The sequence below is a fragment of the Canis lupus genome, chromosome 36, assembly GCF_011100685.1.
Source record: "Canis lupus familiaris isolate Mischka breed German Shepherd chromosome 36, alternate assembly UU_Cfam_GSD_1.0, whole genome shotgun sequence".
NCBI classification, from domain to species: domain Eukaryota; kingdom Metazoa; phylum Chordata; class Mammalia; order Carnivora; family Canidae; genus Canis; species Canis lupus.
Window position 1 is genome coordinate 13164584 of NC_049257.1, and position 17441 is coordinate 13182024.

The following is a 17441-nucleotide window of genomic DNA, read 5'->3' on the forward strand; positions in this document are numbered from 1 at the left end:
CCAAATAGATAATACCAAATATATGTTCAGTGAAGTTTAGGTTCTTGCCAGTGGACAGAATCGCAACACTGCATTGCTGCATGTCCTCTTTAATCAAAAGCTTGGCTTAAGAGAAACAGTGGTGGAGGATGGCCTAAAGGATATATAGTGCACTCCTGCCTTTCAACTGTCCCATTACCCTAACTGCTTGGCCCAGGCTCTCAGCTCCTTGCTGACAGACACTTCCTATCCTATAACCTACTTCTGGGCATCTGCTGGAAGTACTAGAAAAGCTATGGGTTCAAAACTTACTATGTGTGTATGGTAGGATTGTTTTGAGAGTTTTGAAGTTTCTGAATTCAATTTCCTAGAGAAATTTCATTTCAGGCTTTAGTACTAGGAAAAAATGTATCCCTCCTAACCTTAAAACGAAACCTGTTACGAAGTGGGCTGTATCCGGTCGGACACCTCTTTGCTACCAGTGGGTTAGATGCTCTGATCCAAGCTTTGTGCTCTTCCAGCAGTTCTGCAAGGACCTCGTGTGTGGTCTCTGAATGGACTTGACCCTCATGTCCATACCTGTAACCAGTTCTTCTGGTCCCTTCAGCCTAATTTCATTTTAAAATAATTTGAGGGGCTTGATATATATTCATATAATATCAGTAAAGATGAAGGTCTTGTCCCCAAGTTGTACAGTGTAAATAAAAGACAAAACCACTAAAAGAATCGGCTCTGGATGTCAGAACCAGAGCCCTGGAAAAGCCTCTGGGCTCAAAGGAAGGGGTTGTAAGGAATTATTTTTCTCTTGTTCCCTGCAGCCGTATAGTTTTAATTCAAACAGTCAGTCTCCATGGAGTGTGAATATTTGTCAAACCAGATTCTCTGACTGAATGGGAGGCCTTGTTCCCTTTAGGGCACTTTTCACTGTTAGTTCTTAGGAGGCCTGAAAGTGCTAACTAGCACCACAGTCATGCGGGTAACACCTGGAGGAGGAAGGAAACAAGGTGACACAGTGGCTTTGTGCAATACACGTTTATTTTCCTTTTTACCTTTGCAGTCATCTTTGAGTAATCGTTGTGTAAACAATAGAATGGAATGAAATTACATTAAATTGTATGCAAATGGCTCTAGAACACCTTAACAATTATGACAAGGCAATTATAAATAACTTTTTCTTTCCTTAGTAATATATATTTGCTTTTTAAAGTACATTAAAGAGCTGCCATATCTAGGGTTAGCTAGGAAAGAGCAATGGTACCATCCTGGGAGCCCACCTCCCCTGAAAGTTTAGACTCCAATTTTGAAAATCCTAAGGGTTACTATTCCATAATATATAGTCAAGCAGAGGGCTACTTGGGTTGAAAGTATTTATTCTTGAAACTTAACAGCATTTTAGTCATTGCACAAAACCCTTTCTATTTTTCACTCCATCTGGGTATTCGTCGGAATTTCAAGTAAAATCTTCAAGTGTATCACCTTTGGAACAACAAATCCTGTCCCTTAAGGAGAAGTCAAATCAGAGGTGGGTACATAATTAGCAGTCTAATAGAAGGGCAACATTTTCTATAGCATTCTATACGTTCCAATGAAGCAAAACTTACATATGCCACTTGATGTAGAGGAAATTTTAGATCTGAGACTATTCCAGAATAAAGCAGCCTCAGGCACATTCTTAATATGAAAGTTTGCAAGGCACCTCCCTCTCCCAAGAGACAATCAGATTGTGGATTGGTTTTTAGGCAAACAAACCAAAAGAATAAGCATCCTAGTTCCTAATTCAGTCATTTCAAAAATCAAAAGTTATAAATACTCCAAAGATAGACCTGAAATTTTTTGTTTAAATAACAAGAGATTAACTGCAAGAAGCATATAATCAAAAACTTTTCTTCTTATAGCTAAGGTGTGTAATGCATAAATATATGAAAAATAAAATTCACAGTCAGTTTTAAAACTAGAATTCAAGTTTGGCTAATAAATCTTAATTTTATAAGTATATTAATTTCTAAATACAACATAAAAGAGGCAGTATTGTCAGATGTACAATTAAAGTAGAACAGAAAGAACAACAATGAAAGAAGAAGAAATAGGCTTCTGATAGAAAAAATTCCTTTTGTTGCCAATAAATAGGACCACCTGAGTGTATTTCAGATTCTTTTCACTTAAGGGATATCCGAATTGATTGCTAAGAATATTAAATAGCTTTTGGAAAAATTAGCAACAGTCGTGCAGCTGTGGCATTTGCTTGTTCTCATACTGTGGATTGCTAGAGAATAAAGCAGAACTCGGAGTGTTGTTAAGTTTTAAAAAAATTCTTTTTTTATCCCATTTCATTGAAGCCAGACTCTTCACAATCTTCTGATTTTGTGGGAACTGGGAGTGAGGGGGTGGGAGGCAGGGTGGGGGAGGAAGATTGAGGGGCATGTTGTGAAGTGGGGGGCATGACAAATCAGGGAGATGTCAAGGAACATACATCAGCTGACACTCAACTGAGCAAACCCGATCAGCTTCACTTCATCAGGAATCTCCGACCCATCACAGCCTGAAGCCTGAAAAGAAGGGGGGACAAAAAAAGATACCTTCAGGGCCAGTAGATTCAAGCAAAGGCACAGTCTTGTACCGCGCCAGTGTCCCATCTCTTCCAGGAGAAGGAATCACCCTCTTGAATGACTACTGGAATACATATCTGGTCATCATGCTATCAAGTGCAAAAAATTTCCTGTTAAAACACCGGAGGCTCCAGGCTTGACTGCCAAGAAAGTGATTTTAAATCTACTTTAAACTGATTAAGAAGCACTAATTTGAAAATATCTAGGAATAAATTTAGCCAAAAAGGTGAAAGACCTGTATTCTGAAAACAAGAAGACATGAATGAAAGAAGCTGAGGCACAAATGGATATACCATGCTCATGGACTGGAGGAGTTAGTTACTACAATATCCATATTACTCAGTACAATCCCTGTCAAAAGACCAACAGTATTTTTCACAGAATTAGAACAAATAATCATAGTTTGGCTCCAAACAGCAGTCTTGAAAAAGAAGGACATAGCAGATTTCAAGATGACTAAGAGCTATAGTAATCAAAATGGTATGGTACTGGCACAACAACAGACCCATCAATCAATGGAACATGACAGCTCAGAAACAAGTCCATACTTATATGGTCAGTTAATCTACAACAAAGAGGGAAGAGTAAACAATGAGGAAAAGCTTGGAAAACTGGACAGCTACATGCAAAGAATGAAACTAGGCAACTTTCTTATAACATACAAAAATAAACTCAAAGTGAATTGAAGGCCAAAACCACAAAAATCCTAGGAAAAAACACAGGCGGTAATCTCTTAGGTCCAGGAAACTCTGTAAGGCTGATGTCTGTCTCCTCAGGTAAGGGAAACAAAAGCAAAGATAAACTACTGGCACTACACCAGAATGAAAAGGCAACCTATTGCATGGAAGAAGATACTTCCAAACCCTCTACCTGATAAGGGGTTAGTAATCCAAAATGACTCCAACTCAGTAACAGCAAAACCCCCCACACATAACCCAATAAAAAAATGAGCAGAGGACCTGAACAGACATTTTTCCAAAGACGACATACAGACGGCCAACATATGCATGAAAAGATGTTCAATGCCACTAATTATTAGGGAAATGTAAATAAAAAACAAGGTATCACCTCACACCTGTCAGAATGGCTAATATCAAAAGACAGGAAATAATAGATATGGTGCACTGCTGGGTGGGAATCCAAGTTGGTATACCCACTGTGGGAAAGAGGATGGAGGGTTCTCAAAAAACTAAAAATAGAAATAGCATATGATCCAGTAGTTCTACTACTAGGTATTTACCCAAGGCAAATGAAAACACTAATTTGAAAGGATATGTGCACTCCTATGTTTATTGCAGTATTTATAGTAGCCAAGATATCTATCAAACCAACCTAAGTGTCCACTACAGATAAATGGATAAAGATGATGTGGAATATATATACAATGGAATTATTACTCATCCACAAAAAGGAGTAAGATCTTGCCATCTGCAACAAGGATGGACCTAAAGGATATTATGCTAAATAAGAAAAGTTAGCCAAAAAAAGACAAATAACATATGACTTCATTTCTATGTGGAATCTAAAACACAAAATAAATAAGAATGTTTGTTTGTTTTCTGTATTTAAGAGTGTTTCAAACAAACAACTGGTGGTTGCCAGAAAGGAAGGGGCAGGGGGAATCGGTAAAATAGGTGAAAGGAATTAAGATGTACAAATTTTCAGTTAAAAAAAACTGTAAGCAATTTAGACAAGTCACTGAGGGTGATATGGTTATTACCAAAAAGTGTCCTTTATAAAGCTGGCAAGAAAAAAAGTGGCTTCGAAGTAGAAGAGCTCATGATAGATAACTTGTTTTTCCGTAATAGGCAATAAATGCCCTAAAATAATCAAAATTCTAACTTACAGTGTGTCAAATACTGTGATATTTCTTCAAAATTAAAAAGAACTAGAAACAAGTCATTGCTCATCAAAACTCTCATTTGTCCTCATTCAAAAGTTATTTTTTTCCCCTCCCTCTCTTTTCCACATACGCAGGCAGGCACTCACATGGGACCCAGATCGTCATCACAGGCTGTCTCTTCAGAGTGCATAAATCAGAACAGATATTGGGTAAGTACAAGTGGGGAGAGAAAAGTTTGATAAGTGACTGGGAATGGGCAATTAATCAGCAAAGGACCATACAAATCTTTTCTTGGCCTAATTCCTGCTAAATTATTGTCAAAACGATTAGTTTCCCATGTTTTTGTTTTTTGTTTTTTTTTAAAAAGCCCTTTGCTCCAAAAACCAGTACATAAACTTGGTCTTTGTCAACCCCAATGCTTTTCTTTACAATAAGCAGCTAATTAGAACATACTACTTGAGTATCTTTATAAAGTAATGGTGTCTGTACTTATGCTTATATAAGAAAATCAATAGACACAATGTAAGTAATTAACAGGCAAATGACAAACACCGTAGGAGCACTGATGGTTCCTGGCAGCGCCAAGGAGGGACTAGCCAATGTGAACCACATCAGGAATTTGGCAATGGAGATGGTAGGAGGTTGAAAGGACTAGAAATAAAATATCCACTAGGGGTTAAGCCAATGAGAGCTAAAAGAAAAATTTGAAATCCTTCTTGTGAAGAGTAATGGAAGTGAGGATTTACAATGTGAGTGGGTGATCAAACAGTGGTTACTGTGGGTATATCACACAGGGAATCCATCTCTCACCCTCTGTGCCATTGCCTCCTGCAGCTACACTGGAACATTCGGTTTCCTGGCAGAGGCACAGGCCGTCTGGCTTTCATTCAGGCTCTTCTTCCCTCACTACCCAGCTGACTCTATCTTAACCAAGGCTGAGTCCTTGTCTTGCTCGTTGTGGCCTGCAAAATACTCAGGGCAATATGCAAAGGATTCTGGATTCTAGAGCAAAGGGACCAGAGACCCGTAAAAGCAGACATTCTCAAACTTCTTGGTCTCAGGTACCCTTTTGACTCTTAAAAATTATCAAGGACTTCAAAAGCTTATGCTTTTTGAAAAAAGCCAATCACCATGATCAAATAGGATTTATTCCCGGGATGCAAGTGTGGTTCAATATTCATAAATCAATTTGTCTGATCACATCAATAAGAGAAAGGATAAGAACCATAGGATCATTTCAATGGACACAGAAAAAGTATTTGACAAAGTACAACATCCCTTTATGATAAAAGCCCTCGACAAAGTAGTTTTAGAGGAAAAGCATGCCTAACATAATAAAGGCCATCTATGAAAACCCCACAGCTAACATCCTTAATGGAGAAAAAAACAGAGCTTTTCCCCTAAGGTCAGGAACAAGACAAGGATGCCCAGTCTCACCAGTTTTATTCAACGTAATACTGGAAGTCCTAGCCACAGTAATCAGACAACAAAAAAATAAGAGGCATCCAAATTGATGAAGAAAAACTTTCACTATTTGCAGATGATATGACTCTATATAGAGAAAATCCAAAAGACTCCACCAAAAACTGCTAGAACTGATAAATTCAGTAAAGTTGCAGGAAACAACATGTACAGAAATCTGTGGCATTTCTATACACCAAAAATGAAGCAGCATAAAGAGAAACTGACAAAATCCCACTCATAATTGCACTAAAGATACCTAAGAATAAAATACTGATGAAAGAAATTGAAGACAACACAAAGAAAGGCAAAGATATGCTCTACTTACAGGTTGGAAGTACAGATACTGTTAAAATGTCTATACCCAAAGCAATCTACACATTTAATGCAATTCCTATCAAAATACCACCAGCATTTTTCACAGAACTCGAACAAAAAAATCCTTAAGTTGGTGTGGAGCTACAAATGACCCTGAACAGCCAAAGCAATCTTAAAAAAGCAAAGCTAGAGGCATCATAATTCTGGACTTCAAGTTAAATTACAAAGCTGCAGTGATCAAAACAGTATGAAACTGGCACAAAAATAGACATGTAGGGGCACCTGTGTGGCTCAGTCAGTTAAGCATCTGACTCTTGGTTTCAGCTCAGGTCATGATCTCACAGTCCTAGGATCAAGCCCCACACTGGGATCTACACTTAGTATGGAGTCTGCTTGTCTCTCGTGCTCTCTCTCTCTCAAATAAAATCTTTTAAAATAGACCTGTAGATAAATGGAACAGAATAGAAAACACAGAAATAAACCCACAAACATATGATCAATTTATCATCAACAAAACAGGAAAGAATATTCAATGGGAAAAAGTCTCAACAAAAGGTGTTGAGAAAACTGGACAGCCACGTGCAAAGAAGAAAATGGGCCACTTTCTTATGCCATACACAAAAATTCAAAATGGATTAAATACTTAAATGTGAGATCTCAAACCATAAATATCCTAGAAGAGAACACAGGCAGTAACCTCTTTGGCATCAGCCATAGCAACTTTTCCTAAATTTGTCTCCTGAAAAATAAAAGCAAAAGTAAACTATTGGGACTTCATCAAGATAAGAAGCTTCTGCACAGCAAAGGAAACAAAAGTAAAAGGCAACTTACTAAATGGGGATATTTGCAGATAATATATCCAATAAAGGGTTAGTATCTAGAACATATTTTTAAAAAGTATAAAACTCAACATGCAAAAACCAAATAATCCAAATAAAAAATGGGCAGAAGACATGAAAAGACATTTCTGCAAAGCCCTACAGATGGCCAACACGCACATGAAAAGATATGCATCATCACTTACCATCAGGGAAATGCAAATCAAAACTACAATAGGCTATTTCCTCATATCTGTCAGAATGGCTAAAATCAACACCACAAGAAATAACATATGTTGGTGAGGATGTAGAGAAAGGGAAGTGCTTGTGCACTGTTGACGGGAATGCGAACTTGTGCAGCCACTGTGAAAAACAGTATGGGGGCTCCCTACAATTCAGTAATCACACTACTAGGTATTTACCCGAAATATATAAAAGTACTAATTCCAAAGGATACATATACCCTCTAATGTTTATAGCACCATTTATTCACAACAGTCAAGATATGGAAGCAGCCCAAGTATCTACTGATAGATGAAGATATCGTATGTATATTCGATGGAGTATTATTCAGCCCTAAAAAAAGAATGAAATCTTGCCATTTGCAACAACATGGATGGAGCTAGAGTAAAATGAGTCAAAGACAAGAAACAAAAAGATAAGAAAACAAATCTGGGGGAGAAAAAAAAGACAAATCAAGAAACAGACTCCTAATTATAGAGAACAAAGTGATGATTACCAGAGGAGAGGTGGGTGGGGGGAAGGGTGATGGGAATTAAGGAGTGCACTTGTTGTGATGAGCACCATGTGATGTACAGAATTGTTGAATCACTATACTGTACACCTGAAACCGATATAACACTATTAACTGCTTAAATTAAAATAAAAATGGAAAAGCTTATTTTTTTGCAGGTTATATTTATTGTGTTGACTATTTAAAAAATTAAAACAAATTTAAATATTTTAAATATGATTTTAATATTAAAGTATTGAAATAATTAAAAACATGCTTATGTAAGTTATACGATACTGAATGAGAAATTAAAACTGAGAAATTTCTAAATTATTCATTTACTAATTCATTAAATCTAATAATAAACTCATTACATGCTACCATAAATAAAATCTTACCAAAAAATAATCACAGTTTACCAAAACAAAAATTTGAGAAGAGTGGCACTGCTTTATGTTTTGCAAATCTCTTTAATGTCTTGCTTAAGAGAAGATGGCTAGATTTTCCTATTGCTTTCGCATTCAAAATATTATGCTGTTTTTCTTGGAGTATATAAAGAAAATCCAGCCTCATATAAATACATAGTTGAAAAAGGGAATAAATAGTATTTTAAAAGTCTTTCCAGTAAATTGTAGATATTGTTTGTTACCATACCAAGATTTGCCAACTGGAGTCTCTTAAAAGTTAGTTGCATTGTGGAACCTGACACCACAGTATTGGACTTTCATACTCTGTTATATTGGAACCATTGGTCTATCTTGCATTTTGAAGTGATCTTTTACCCAAATATAATTTTTCAGCATCACTGAATTATGCAGATCTTCTATTGACACAGTTTGTTATATAATCTCAGTGTTTCAATATTCTATGTCAACCAATCATATTCATTCCTATCACACATGACTAATCTCATCAGAAAAAGTAAGTAGTGGTATGTTGTCAAGCTTACAGTGGCAGATGCAAGTTTTCTAAATCCTTTTTCTGCTCGGGTGCTGCAATTTATTACTGATGACAAATATTGTCAGTTGTTTTCCTTGAAGTGTCAGGCTTACTTGGTTCATTTTGAAAACATACCTGCCAAATCCTTAGTCTGAATAACCAGTTTGTCAGTTATTCTTCCAAGTAAAAATGGTGTTCCATGGGGGGAAAAGTGGCTAGTTCAGGCTATAAGTTAATCTCACAAGAGCTTTTCCTGGAGACAACCACTGTACTTCAGTATATAAGCATACCTTGCTTTATTGCACCTTCTTGCTTTTCCTGGATTTTTTTTTTTCCAAACTGAAGGTTTGTGGCAATCCTGTACCAAGTAAGTCTATTGGTGTCATTTTCCCAACAGCATTGGCTCGCTTCATGTCTGTGTAACATTTTAGTAATTCTCACAATTTTTAAAAGTTTTTCATTGTATTCGTTATGGTAATATGACATCAGTGATCTCCGATGTTACTTTTGCAATTCTTTTGGGGCCCACAAACCATGCCCAAATATGATGGTGAACTTAAACCCATAAATATGTGTTCTAACTGTTCCACTCACTGGCTATACCCCTGTCTCATCTCCCTCGTCTCAAGCCTCCTGTTTCCCTGAGACTCAACAATATTGAAATTAGGCCAATTAATGACCCTACGATGGCCTCTAAGTGTTCAAGTGATAGGAAGAGTTGCGGGTCTCTCACTTTAAATCAAAAGCTAGAGATGATTAAACTTAGTGAGGCAGGTTGAAAGTCAAGGCAGGCCAAAAGCTAGGCCTCTAGCACCAGTCAGGCCAAACTGTGAATATAAAAGAGAAGTTCTTGAAGGAAACGAACAGGGCTACTCCAGTGTACACATGATTGATGAGAAAGCAAAACAGTCTTATTGCTGATACGGAGAAAGTTTTAGTGGTCTGGAGAGAGGATCGAACCAGCCACCACATTCCTATAAGTCAAAGCCTAATCCAGAGCAAGGCCCTAACTCTTCAATTCTCTGAAGGCTGAGAGAAGTGAGGAGGCTACAGATGACAAGTTGGAAGCTGGTGGAGGTTGGTTCCTGAGGTTAAGGAGAGAAGCTAAGGGAATTACAGAAGGTGCCTACCCTAAACAACAGATTTTCAATGTAGACAAAACAACCTTCTATTATAAGATGTTGCCCAGGACTTTCATAGAGAAGTCAGTGCCTGTGTTCAAAGCTTTAAAGGGGACAGGCTGACTCTTGTTAGGGGTAAATGCAGCTGGTGACTGAGTTGAAGCCAATGCTCATTTACCATTCCAAAATTCCTAGGGCCCTTAGGAATTATGCTAGATCTATTTATAGAATCTGTGGTCTATAAATGGAATAATAGATAGCACCTTTGCTTACAAAATGATTTACTGAATATTTGAAGCCCATTGTTGAGAACTACTGCTCAGAAAAGATTCCCTTCAGAATATTACTGCTCATTGACAATGTACTCCTCAAGAGATCTGATGGAGATGGGACAATGAGATTGATGTGATTTTCATGCCTGCTAACACAGCATCCATTCTACAGCTCATGGGTCAAGGAGTAATTTCAACTTTCAAGTCCTATTATTTAAGAAATACATTTTATGAGGCTCTAGCTGCCACAGACAGTGATTTCTCTGATGGATCCAGGCAAAGAAATTTGAAAACCTTTTGGAAAAATTCACCTTTCTAGATGCCATTAAGAACATGAGGGATTCTTGGAAAGAGGTCGAAATGTCTTACATGAACAGGAGTTTGGAAGAAATTGCTTCCAGCCCTCCTGGATGACTTTCGGGGGTTCAACACTTCAGTGGAGGAAGTAACTGCAGATGTGGTGGAAACAGCAAGAGAACTAGAATTAGAAGGAGAACCTGAGGATGAGACTGAATAAAACTTGAACAGATGAGGAGTTGGCTTTTTAATTGAGATAGAACCTACTTCTGGTAAGGATGTTATGAAGACTGCCATGATGACGACAAAGGATTTAGTATATTCCACTCCAAGCCTGGGTGTGCTTTGGAACCACTGGAAATTTGAAAATCTACAGAAGTTGTGATGGAATTGGTCTGAGATGTGGCCAGGGTACTGGGATTTTTGAGCTCCCCAGGGTGACTCAAAGGTTAGAGTTTGAGAACCACTGTGCTACCTGCATGCTTCCCAAAGTGTGAAGCACCAAGTAAGCTTCCTATCAAGCAGTGGCTCTCAGATTCCGATTCCAGTGCCCCACCTCCCAGAGATTCTGATTCTGTAGGCTAACATTTCTATCAGTTTCCAGATGAAGCTGATACCATCAGTATGATGATACCATGGTCTCAGACTGGAGCAGGAGACCCAGAGCTGCTACCTGGATCTTCTCAAACTGATAGGTTCCCTTAAGGTTTCTGTCTTAGCCTCCTTCTCCTTTCAGTGGGGGGGAGAGGGGGTGTGAAGTAGTTTTAATCTCATTTTAGTCTCTGCTTTACCTGGACTTCAGGACATGTTGCCTCAGTTATGCAGCCTCCAACTATGCCTAAGACGAAAGCCTCTAAAAATAAGGCCCGTTAGTCATGAATTGCCAAAATGCTTACGAAATTGCTATATGTAATGCATGTTATTTAACTTCAGTAGCTAAAATCTGTAATGCTCATGTAAATGTGTACCAACTGGATGTTAATTAGACGCACTTACAATCTGTATTCTATCTCTAAGGGCGAATTATCTTATTTCGTATTTTTCCTAATGCAATTTCAAAAACTTCGCATCGAAAACAGCAAGACTCAATTACTTTATAAAAACTGCAAGGTAGCAAATTAAAAAAAAAAAAAGCCTTACACATTTAAGAAGACTTGTCTCAAGGCAAGGCTTACAACAATCGACAATAAACGGTACTGAGATGTTGAAGTCAAAGCATGTTACATTTGAGCTGAAATGCCCTTTATGCTTGAACCACTTTGTTAGAAGTGCTATCTATAAAAAAAGGTTTCTGGTCGCCCTGCCTCTGGCCAGGCCAACAATGGAAATCATACTTCACTTATTATAGGTCAAACAAAGTTAAAGATCTCATTGGCAGGGGAAAAATGTAAATGCACTTCTTGATATAACCAAGATCCTTGGCTCCCTGGGCCACTGTTTGTCTTATATAAGCAGATCTATAGGGACGCGTACCTTTCAAACTTGAGCCCAGTGTTTCGAATAGCGGTGGGAAAGTGGAGAGGCTGGAGACTGAGCTATCTACAGACAGCATGTTTCTCAGCCGTGGCTAAATACTGGAAGCACCAGGGGACACTTAAAATGCCCAAAGCCCAGGTGGTCCCACGAGCAATTACATGAGGATATCTGGTATAGGACCCAGACAGCAGTAATTTTGTAAAGTGCCTCAACCATCCCCTGGAGTAAACCACTCTTCTGTGAGAAAAGAACCACTGTACCAAGATACAATTGTGTTCTTCAGACAATTTTCAGGCCCGTGCCATTCTCCTTTAGGAAGCAAAGCAAACTCTGAGATAAAAATGATAAACAGCTGAGAGATAAAAGGACCAGGAGAAGCAGTAGTTTGTCAGAAAAAAATGCTTCTGAAATACTTTCTTTTATTCTTCAAGAAAATAGCCAAACTCAAGAACAAAGGCAAATGCATTTAAATCTCTGTGGTTCAACCAGGATGTCGGTGTTCTAAAGAAGATTAGGCCAAGAAGCAGTTCAAATGAGCTCTATCAAGTGGATCTCAAGCTGGCTGGCAACAGATAACAACAAAGAAACCCCCTCAGGTTTAACGAGGGCTAGAAAGAGAGTGAAGTTACGGAAACAGGAGGTCACTCTTGAGTCTGGCTTTAATATCTTTAGCTATCTTTTGGGAAAAGGCCATTAATTTCCTTCTTCTGGGAATGCCACATTACTACATTCTCAAGCTATCAGAGGCACGGTGGACTTGCATGGGTTCTCCTCAGGACTCCTGTGCCAGATGGGCCAATACTATTCAGTCTGCTTAAAGTACAGGAGAGAATCCATCTCAACCACTGTCCACGGATCCAGTCATCCAAAAGGAAGAATCCACAAGGAAACAGAAAACCATAAAACCACAGAGCTACAGGGCCCTGCCTCTCAGAATGAACGGTTACTGTGAATATGGGCTGTGATGCTAGACCGAAGTTGAATTTGTAGCATCTACAGTGTAGGATCCTGGGCAAGTTAGCCCCACAGAGTCTTGGATTCCCAGGACATAAAATAAACCTAATGACATCACCATCTTGTGGGATCCTAAGGATTAAATTAACTGAGATGAAGTGTGTAAAGCCCCTTGTGCACTGTCTAGCAAATAGTGGATGCCTGGGAAAGTAATCCTTGTTATTTCTGCAGGCAAGGCCAAGGAATTTTAAGGGACTGTAAAAAGAGGGCATGAAGCACAAGTCACCATCCTAATTATTTTACAGGGAGTAAAATAAATGTCAAGGAAAAAAAAATGATGGCTGGAGCTTTTCTAAACGAGGTTTATTTTAATTATCAAGCCCCTGCTGTGTGCCAGCCACCGTGCTAGGCATTGGGAGTCCAAGACAGAAGCCTCTGACCCCTGAAGCCTCTAGACTCCTTAGAGATGTGAATTTGTAGTGGGGAGAACAGAGGACGTCACAGAAGGCTTCCTGGAGAAAGTGAAAGGTAAGCAGAAAGTTGGAACATGCCTAGGTGTTGAGGAGCCAAAGCAGCAGCCTGGAGAAGCTGGAAGGATATTTCAGGAAGAGAGTGGAAGCAGTTACAAAGGGCCAGCAGACAGAAGTGGGAGGAGACGGACAATGAGAGCGGAGAGAATGAGGCGAGATATAGAAGGGTAATAAAGCAGGAGCCCGAAAGGGAGATCTGGTCAGGGGGCTGAGTTTTAGGAGAGGGCCATGGAGAACCACTCAAGTATCCGGAGCATTCCGCAACATAGAAGTAGTAAGTACTCTGGCTACAGCCACAGTGTGGTGAATGGAGCAGGGCACTGGTAAACTGAGGCAGGAAGATCGGGGTGGGAAGATGAGAGGATCCCACTAGAAATGGGGCTGGAGAGAAGAGGACAGAGTCAAGCGAGAGAATCTGCAGAAGGAATAAACTGGTTCGAGCAGGAGATGGGAGTCTGACCTTATCCCTACTGTTTAGAGAGGACACAGTAGGTGTTTCTGTAAGACCTTGAGTAATAGGAAGGGGCCAGGGTTGCCATTCCTGTTTCACAGGCAGCAAGTTTGGCGTGTGTGGGGATAAGCCAGCAGGAAAGCTTTAACCTCTTATCCCTGTTCGCATTAGGCCAATCTTCTGGAGGTGGTGTGTTATTATAATTTCTTTCTTAGGGTATAAAAAATGAGTAAAGAAATATTAACAGGCTTGAAATCCTGACACAGGGTACCATCTTCTCATCAATATATTCTCATACAAATGAAATATGTTTACAAAGATGTAGGTGAATTGGAAACATAATAGAAGTGACGAGACCTAAAGCAGAAGCCGAACCTTTCAATTTGTTAATTTATCATTCTCTGCCTGCGCAAAATGTTCTTTTTGTTCTTGAAAACAAAACAAATTTCTTCAGGTAAATTCTTTCTGTGAGAATCTTTGTGCTTTTCTTCCGTCACACAGCCTAGTCATCTGACATTAGATGTGAGGCAAGACCCAGAGAGAGAGTTGATTAGCCAAGGGCTGTCGTTTACTGTAACTAATCATTTCACATCTTTGGCCACGCACATTTTCCATTAAATTCTCACAAGAACTAAAAACGACAGATCACCAATATATATTGTACACAGCAAAGTGTTAGTCATCTGTATCTTAAACTGCTTGCAGCATTCCGACTGGCTCTTGATAAGATTGATAATTTTAAAATGAGTCACTTAATGCACTGTTCGCTAAAACTTTCAGAATAGTCCCTTTTGACGGTTTGGCCTGCCTTCCATTTCCAGCCGTGGTCACCCTATCTCTTGGCTTCATAATGAGGCCGGAAGGCTCAGTATCTGTATCTCTGAGGCCTCTCTAGTTCTTAAAATTAAAGTCGACTAGTGCAGAAAAACTGCTGGAACACCTCTTCTCTACGAGAATCTATTACTGTGATTTGAAATGTGGAGTTAAAATGTTATGTCTTTGTTCACTAGCCTTTAGTGAGTAGTTCCACAATCGCTTCCAATTACCTAAACCATTTCTACAACAATCAGCCTCAATTTTTAAAAGTTAGAACCACCTGGCTTTCATTCTAGGAAAGCTTTATTAAGAGTGTTGGTTGGAATTAAGTTTAATTTTGTCTATATGGTCAGGGTGCCATACAAACTGGAAGCAAAATGGTACAGGCTCCAAGATTTCTCAGATGGCTGCTCTTCAAGATGTACTGGGAAATGAGCTATGCTCATGGAAGAGGAAATTCCCGGTCATGGTCAGAAAACATTCCCAAAGGTTAAACCGGCCAATGACAAATGCAAAAAACGGATCCCCAAAGAAAGCGACAAACAGCAACAGAATTACAGAGCAGGGTATTAAACTGTTATCACTCCTTGCCAGTAGAGCATGGCGAAATATTTACCTTCTTTCCAGAACTTTCAACTTACCAACTTAAACGTCAATGTTTTTAAAGCTTTGGGATCATCTACAATCTTCTGTAAATTAGCAGCCACTGAAAAATACAAACGTGGAGAAAAAGCGTCCAAATGATGTACAGTAACACTGGATTTTCACATCAATGATTTGGAAAATCTGACTAATCATGCAATAAGCTGCAAAATTATTTCTTTCACAGACATTACAAAGTCCATATAAACAACCAAATTAGTCTCATACATTTTTCTACAATTTATATCTTCAGTGCATCTGAATTAATCACTATACATTGGGCCCCCTTTCAGAAAATAAAATGGGAAATTGCTTTCTAATGGAAAGGAGAAGGGACAGCAGCCCCTACCCCCCCACCCCGTTTTTTTTTTTTTTTTTACCCCTTGGTTTTTCTCAACACCCGTTACTATGAAATTTATTTGCCAGCAGAGGGCAGCACAAAATAGAGGCGAGGTATTGCAAACAGTGGTTTTTCTGAGTATGTTTGAACCCCTCTCCTAATAAATCCACTCAATTCTCTGCACCCATTTTTAACAAAGCACCAAACACAGCGGATAACCCCTACGGCTCGGGCATGTGTGTTAATGCTTTCAGAGTGCGATGATCCGTCAAACCAGGGGAGTGCCACCTTGAACAATACCCAAGGTGGCTGAACAGGGTCAAGCACTAGAGGCTGTCAGTTTGGAGCTCAATTGTGAAGATATGTTTCGGTATTAGCAGGATTCATCAGAGACCCGTCCCATTTTCCATGGTGTCATGATATACTGGATTCTCTCGCAGAGAAGTCTGTTTTCCCTGCTCACTTCTCTGGTTTAGGCTACAGAATTATCAGAAGGCGATGGTGACAGAAGTCTAGTCTCACTCTTTCCACAACCAAATCTAAAGCGTAAAGTCTCGAAAGCCAAGTAAGCGCTGCTGGTTAGGGGAAAAAGAGAAGACTATGGAAGTAAAGTTCTGTTTATCATTTTTATTTTTCACGTGGAAAGTTATCTGCTTATGTTAGTAAATTGAACACCAATAAAAAATGAATTAAAAAAAAAAGTTATCTGCTGCTTCAGTAACTAGGTATCTGAGAAGTCATGTGACTATTTTAAGACTTAAAAAATTAAGATAATATTTTGAGAAAGGTGTTTCAGAAAGCAAGAAAGTAGAAAGAAATCTGCGTATCTCATGTTTCTCTGAGGTTGACTAAAAACCACCTTAGAGACATGAATTTTCTGCAGATCAGTTTATTTCATTGAAACCATCAGCTGCAGAGGAAGAAAAAAATGAAAATTATGTACTCAATATGGCCTATTTCTCTTTATAAACCATAATTACAGGCATCATTTTATCTTTATTCATTGCCCTTGATACTTCCATTCTGAGTGATCTCCAAAGTTTTGTTTATGGTAACCTCCCCCATCCCATGCCCCATCATCATCTCTTCCTTTTGCACACACGTCAGGTATATCCTGGGGCACATCCACCTCCATATCGTTATCATCGCCGAGCACCTCAGCCGCCTCGGCAGTTTCCTGAGCATATTCCCCATCCTAAAAATCATCAGGTAACCCACACAAGAAACACTGGCTCTTGGGAGTGAGAAGCTCGGCCATGAAATTCTGTCCACCAGGGCCAGGATTGATGATGTCAGGGCACTCTGACTGGATGCAAATTGCAGCAAGTGCACAGAGTCACTATTTTCTTAAAATATAAAAGTGTTGTAATAGTTCCCCTGATGTGGGCTGATTTCATGAGTGGCCATAAAGTTTTCATAGGAATTTCAGTCCTTTCATTAGAGGCTCTCAGTTATTGTGGATGATTTACTGCCCTGTTCTGGGTCATCTATTTCCAGTCTGCTCTGTAACGTTCCGCCAAAAGCTGAGCTCTGTCCTTCACTACTTCACAGCCTGCTCTCTGGTGTGCACACATATGTCCTAGGGCTGATCTCCAAGGGACATGGCTCGGCAAGTTGCAGACTTGGGAGAGCAAAGCTGAAATGCTAGCATCTCAAACAATCATCCCGGAAACCACACTCCTCAATTGTGAGCCCTACACCTCAGGGATATTAGAAATTCAAATTCTGTCTTCAACTCAAAGCAAAAATAGCAAAACTGGCCACTTACCTGATTACTTATCCCAGCTGCTAGGCTTATTTTCAATTTCGTTGATTCTAATTTGTTGTAAAGTGCTATAAAATACC

General features: G+C 39.1%; 1 protein-coding gene across 8 annotated transcripts in view; it reads right to left on the reverse strand.

The window, feature by feature from the left end:
- Nucleotides 1-996: 996 nt before the first annotated feature.
- Nucleotides 997-17441, reverse strand: part of STK39 (serine/threonine kinase 39) — a 291605-nt gene continuing 275160 nt past the window's right edge. For all 8 annotated transcript variants that reach the window (XM_038584733.1, XM_038584728.1, XM_038584731.1 and 5 more), the window contains 2 exons: nucleotides 15256-15320; nucleotides 997-2525 (listed from right to left, as the gene is read on the reverse strand). In XM_038584733.1, the coding sequence (XP_038440661.1) occupies nucleotides 2451-2525; nucleotides 15256-15320 (140 nt within the window). In that variant the 3' untranslated portion in view covers nucleotides 997-2450. The remainder of the gene's footprint in view (nucleotides 2526-15255; nucleotides 15321-17441) is intronic.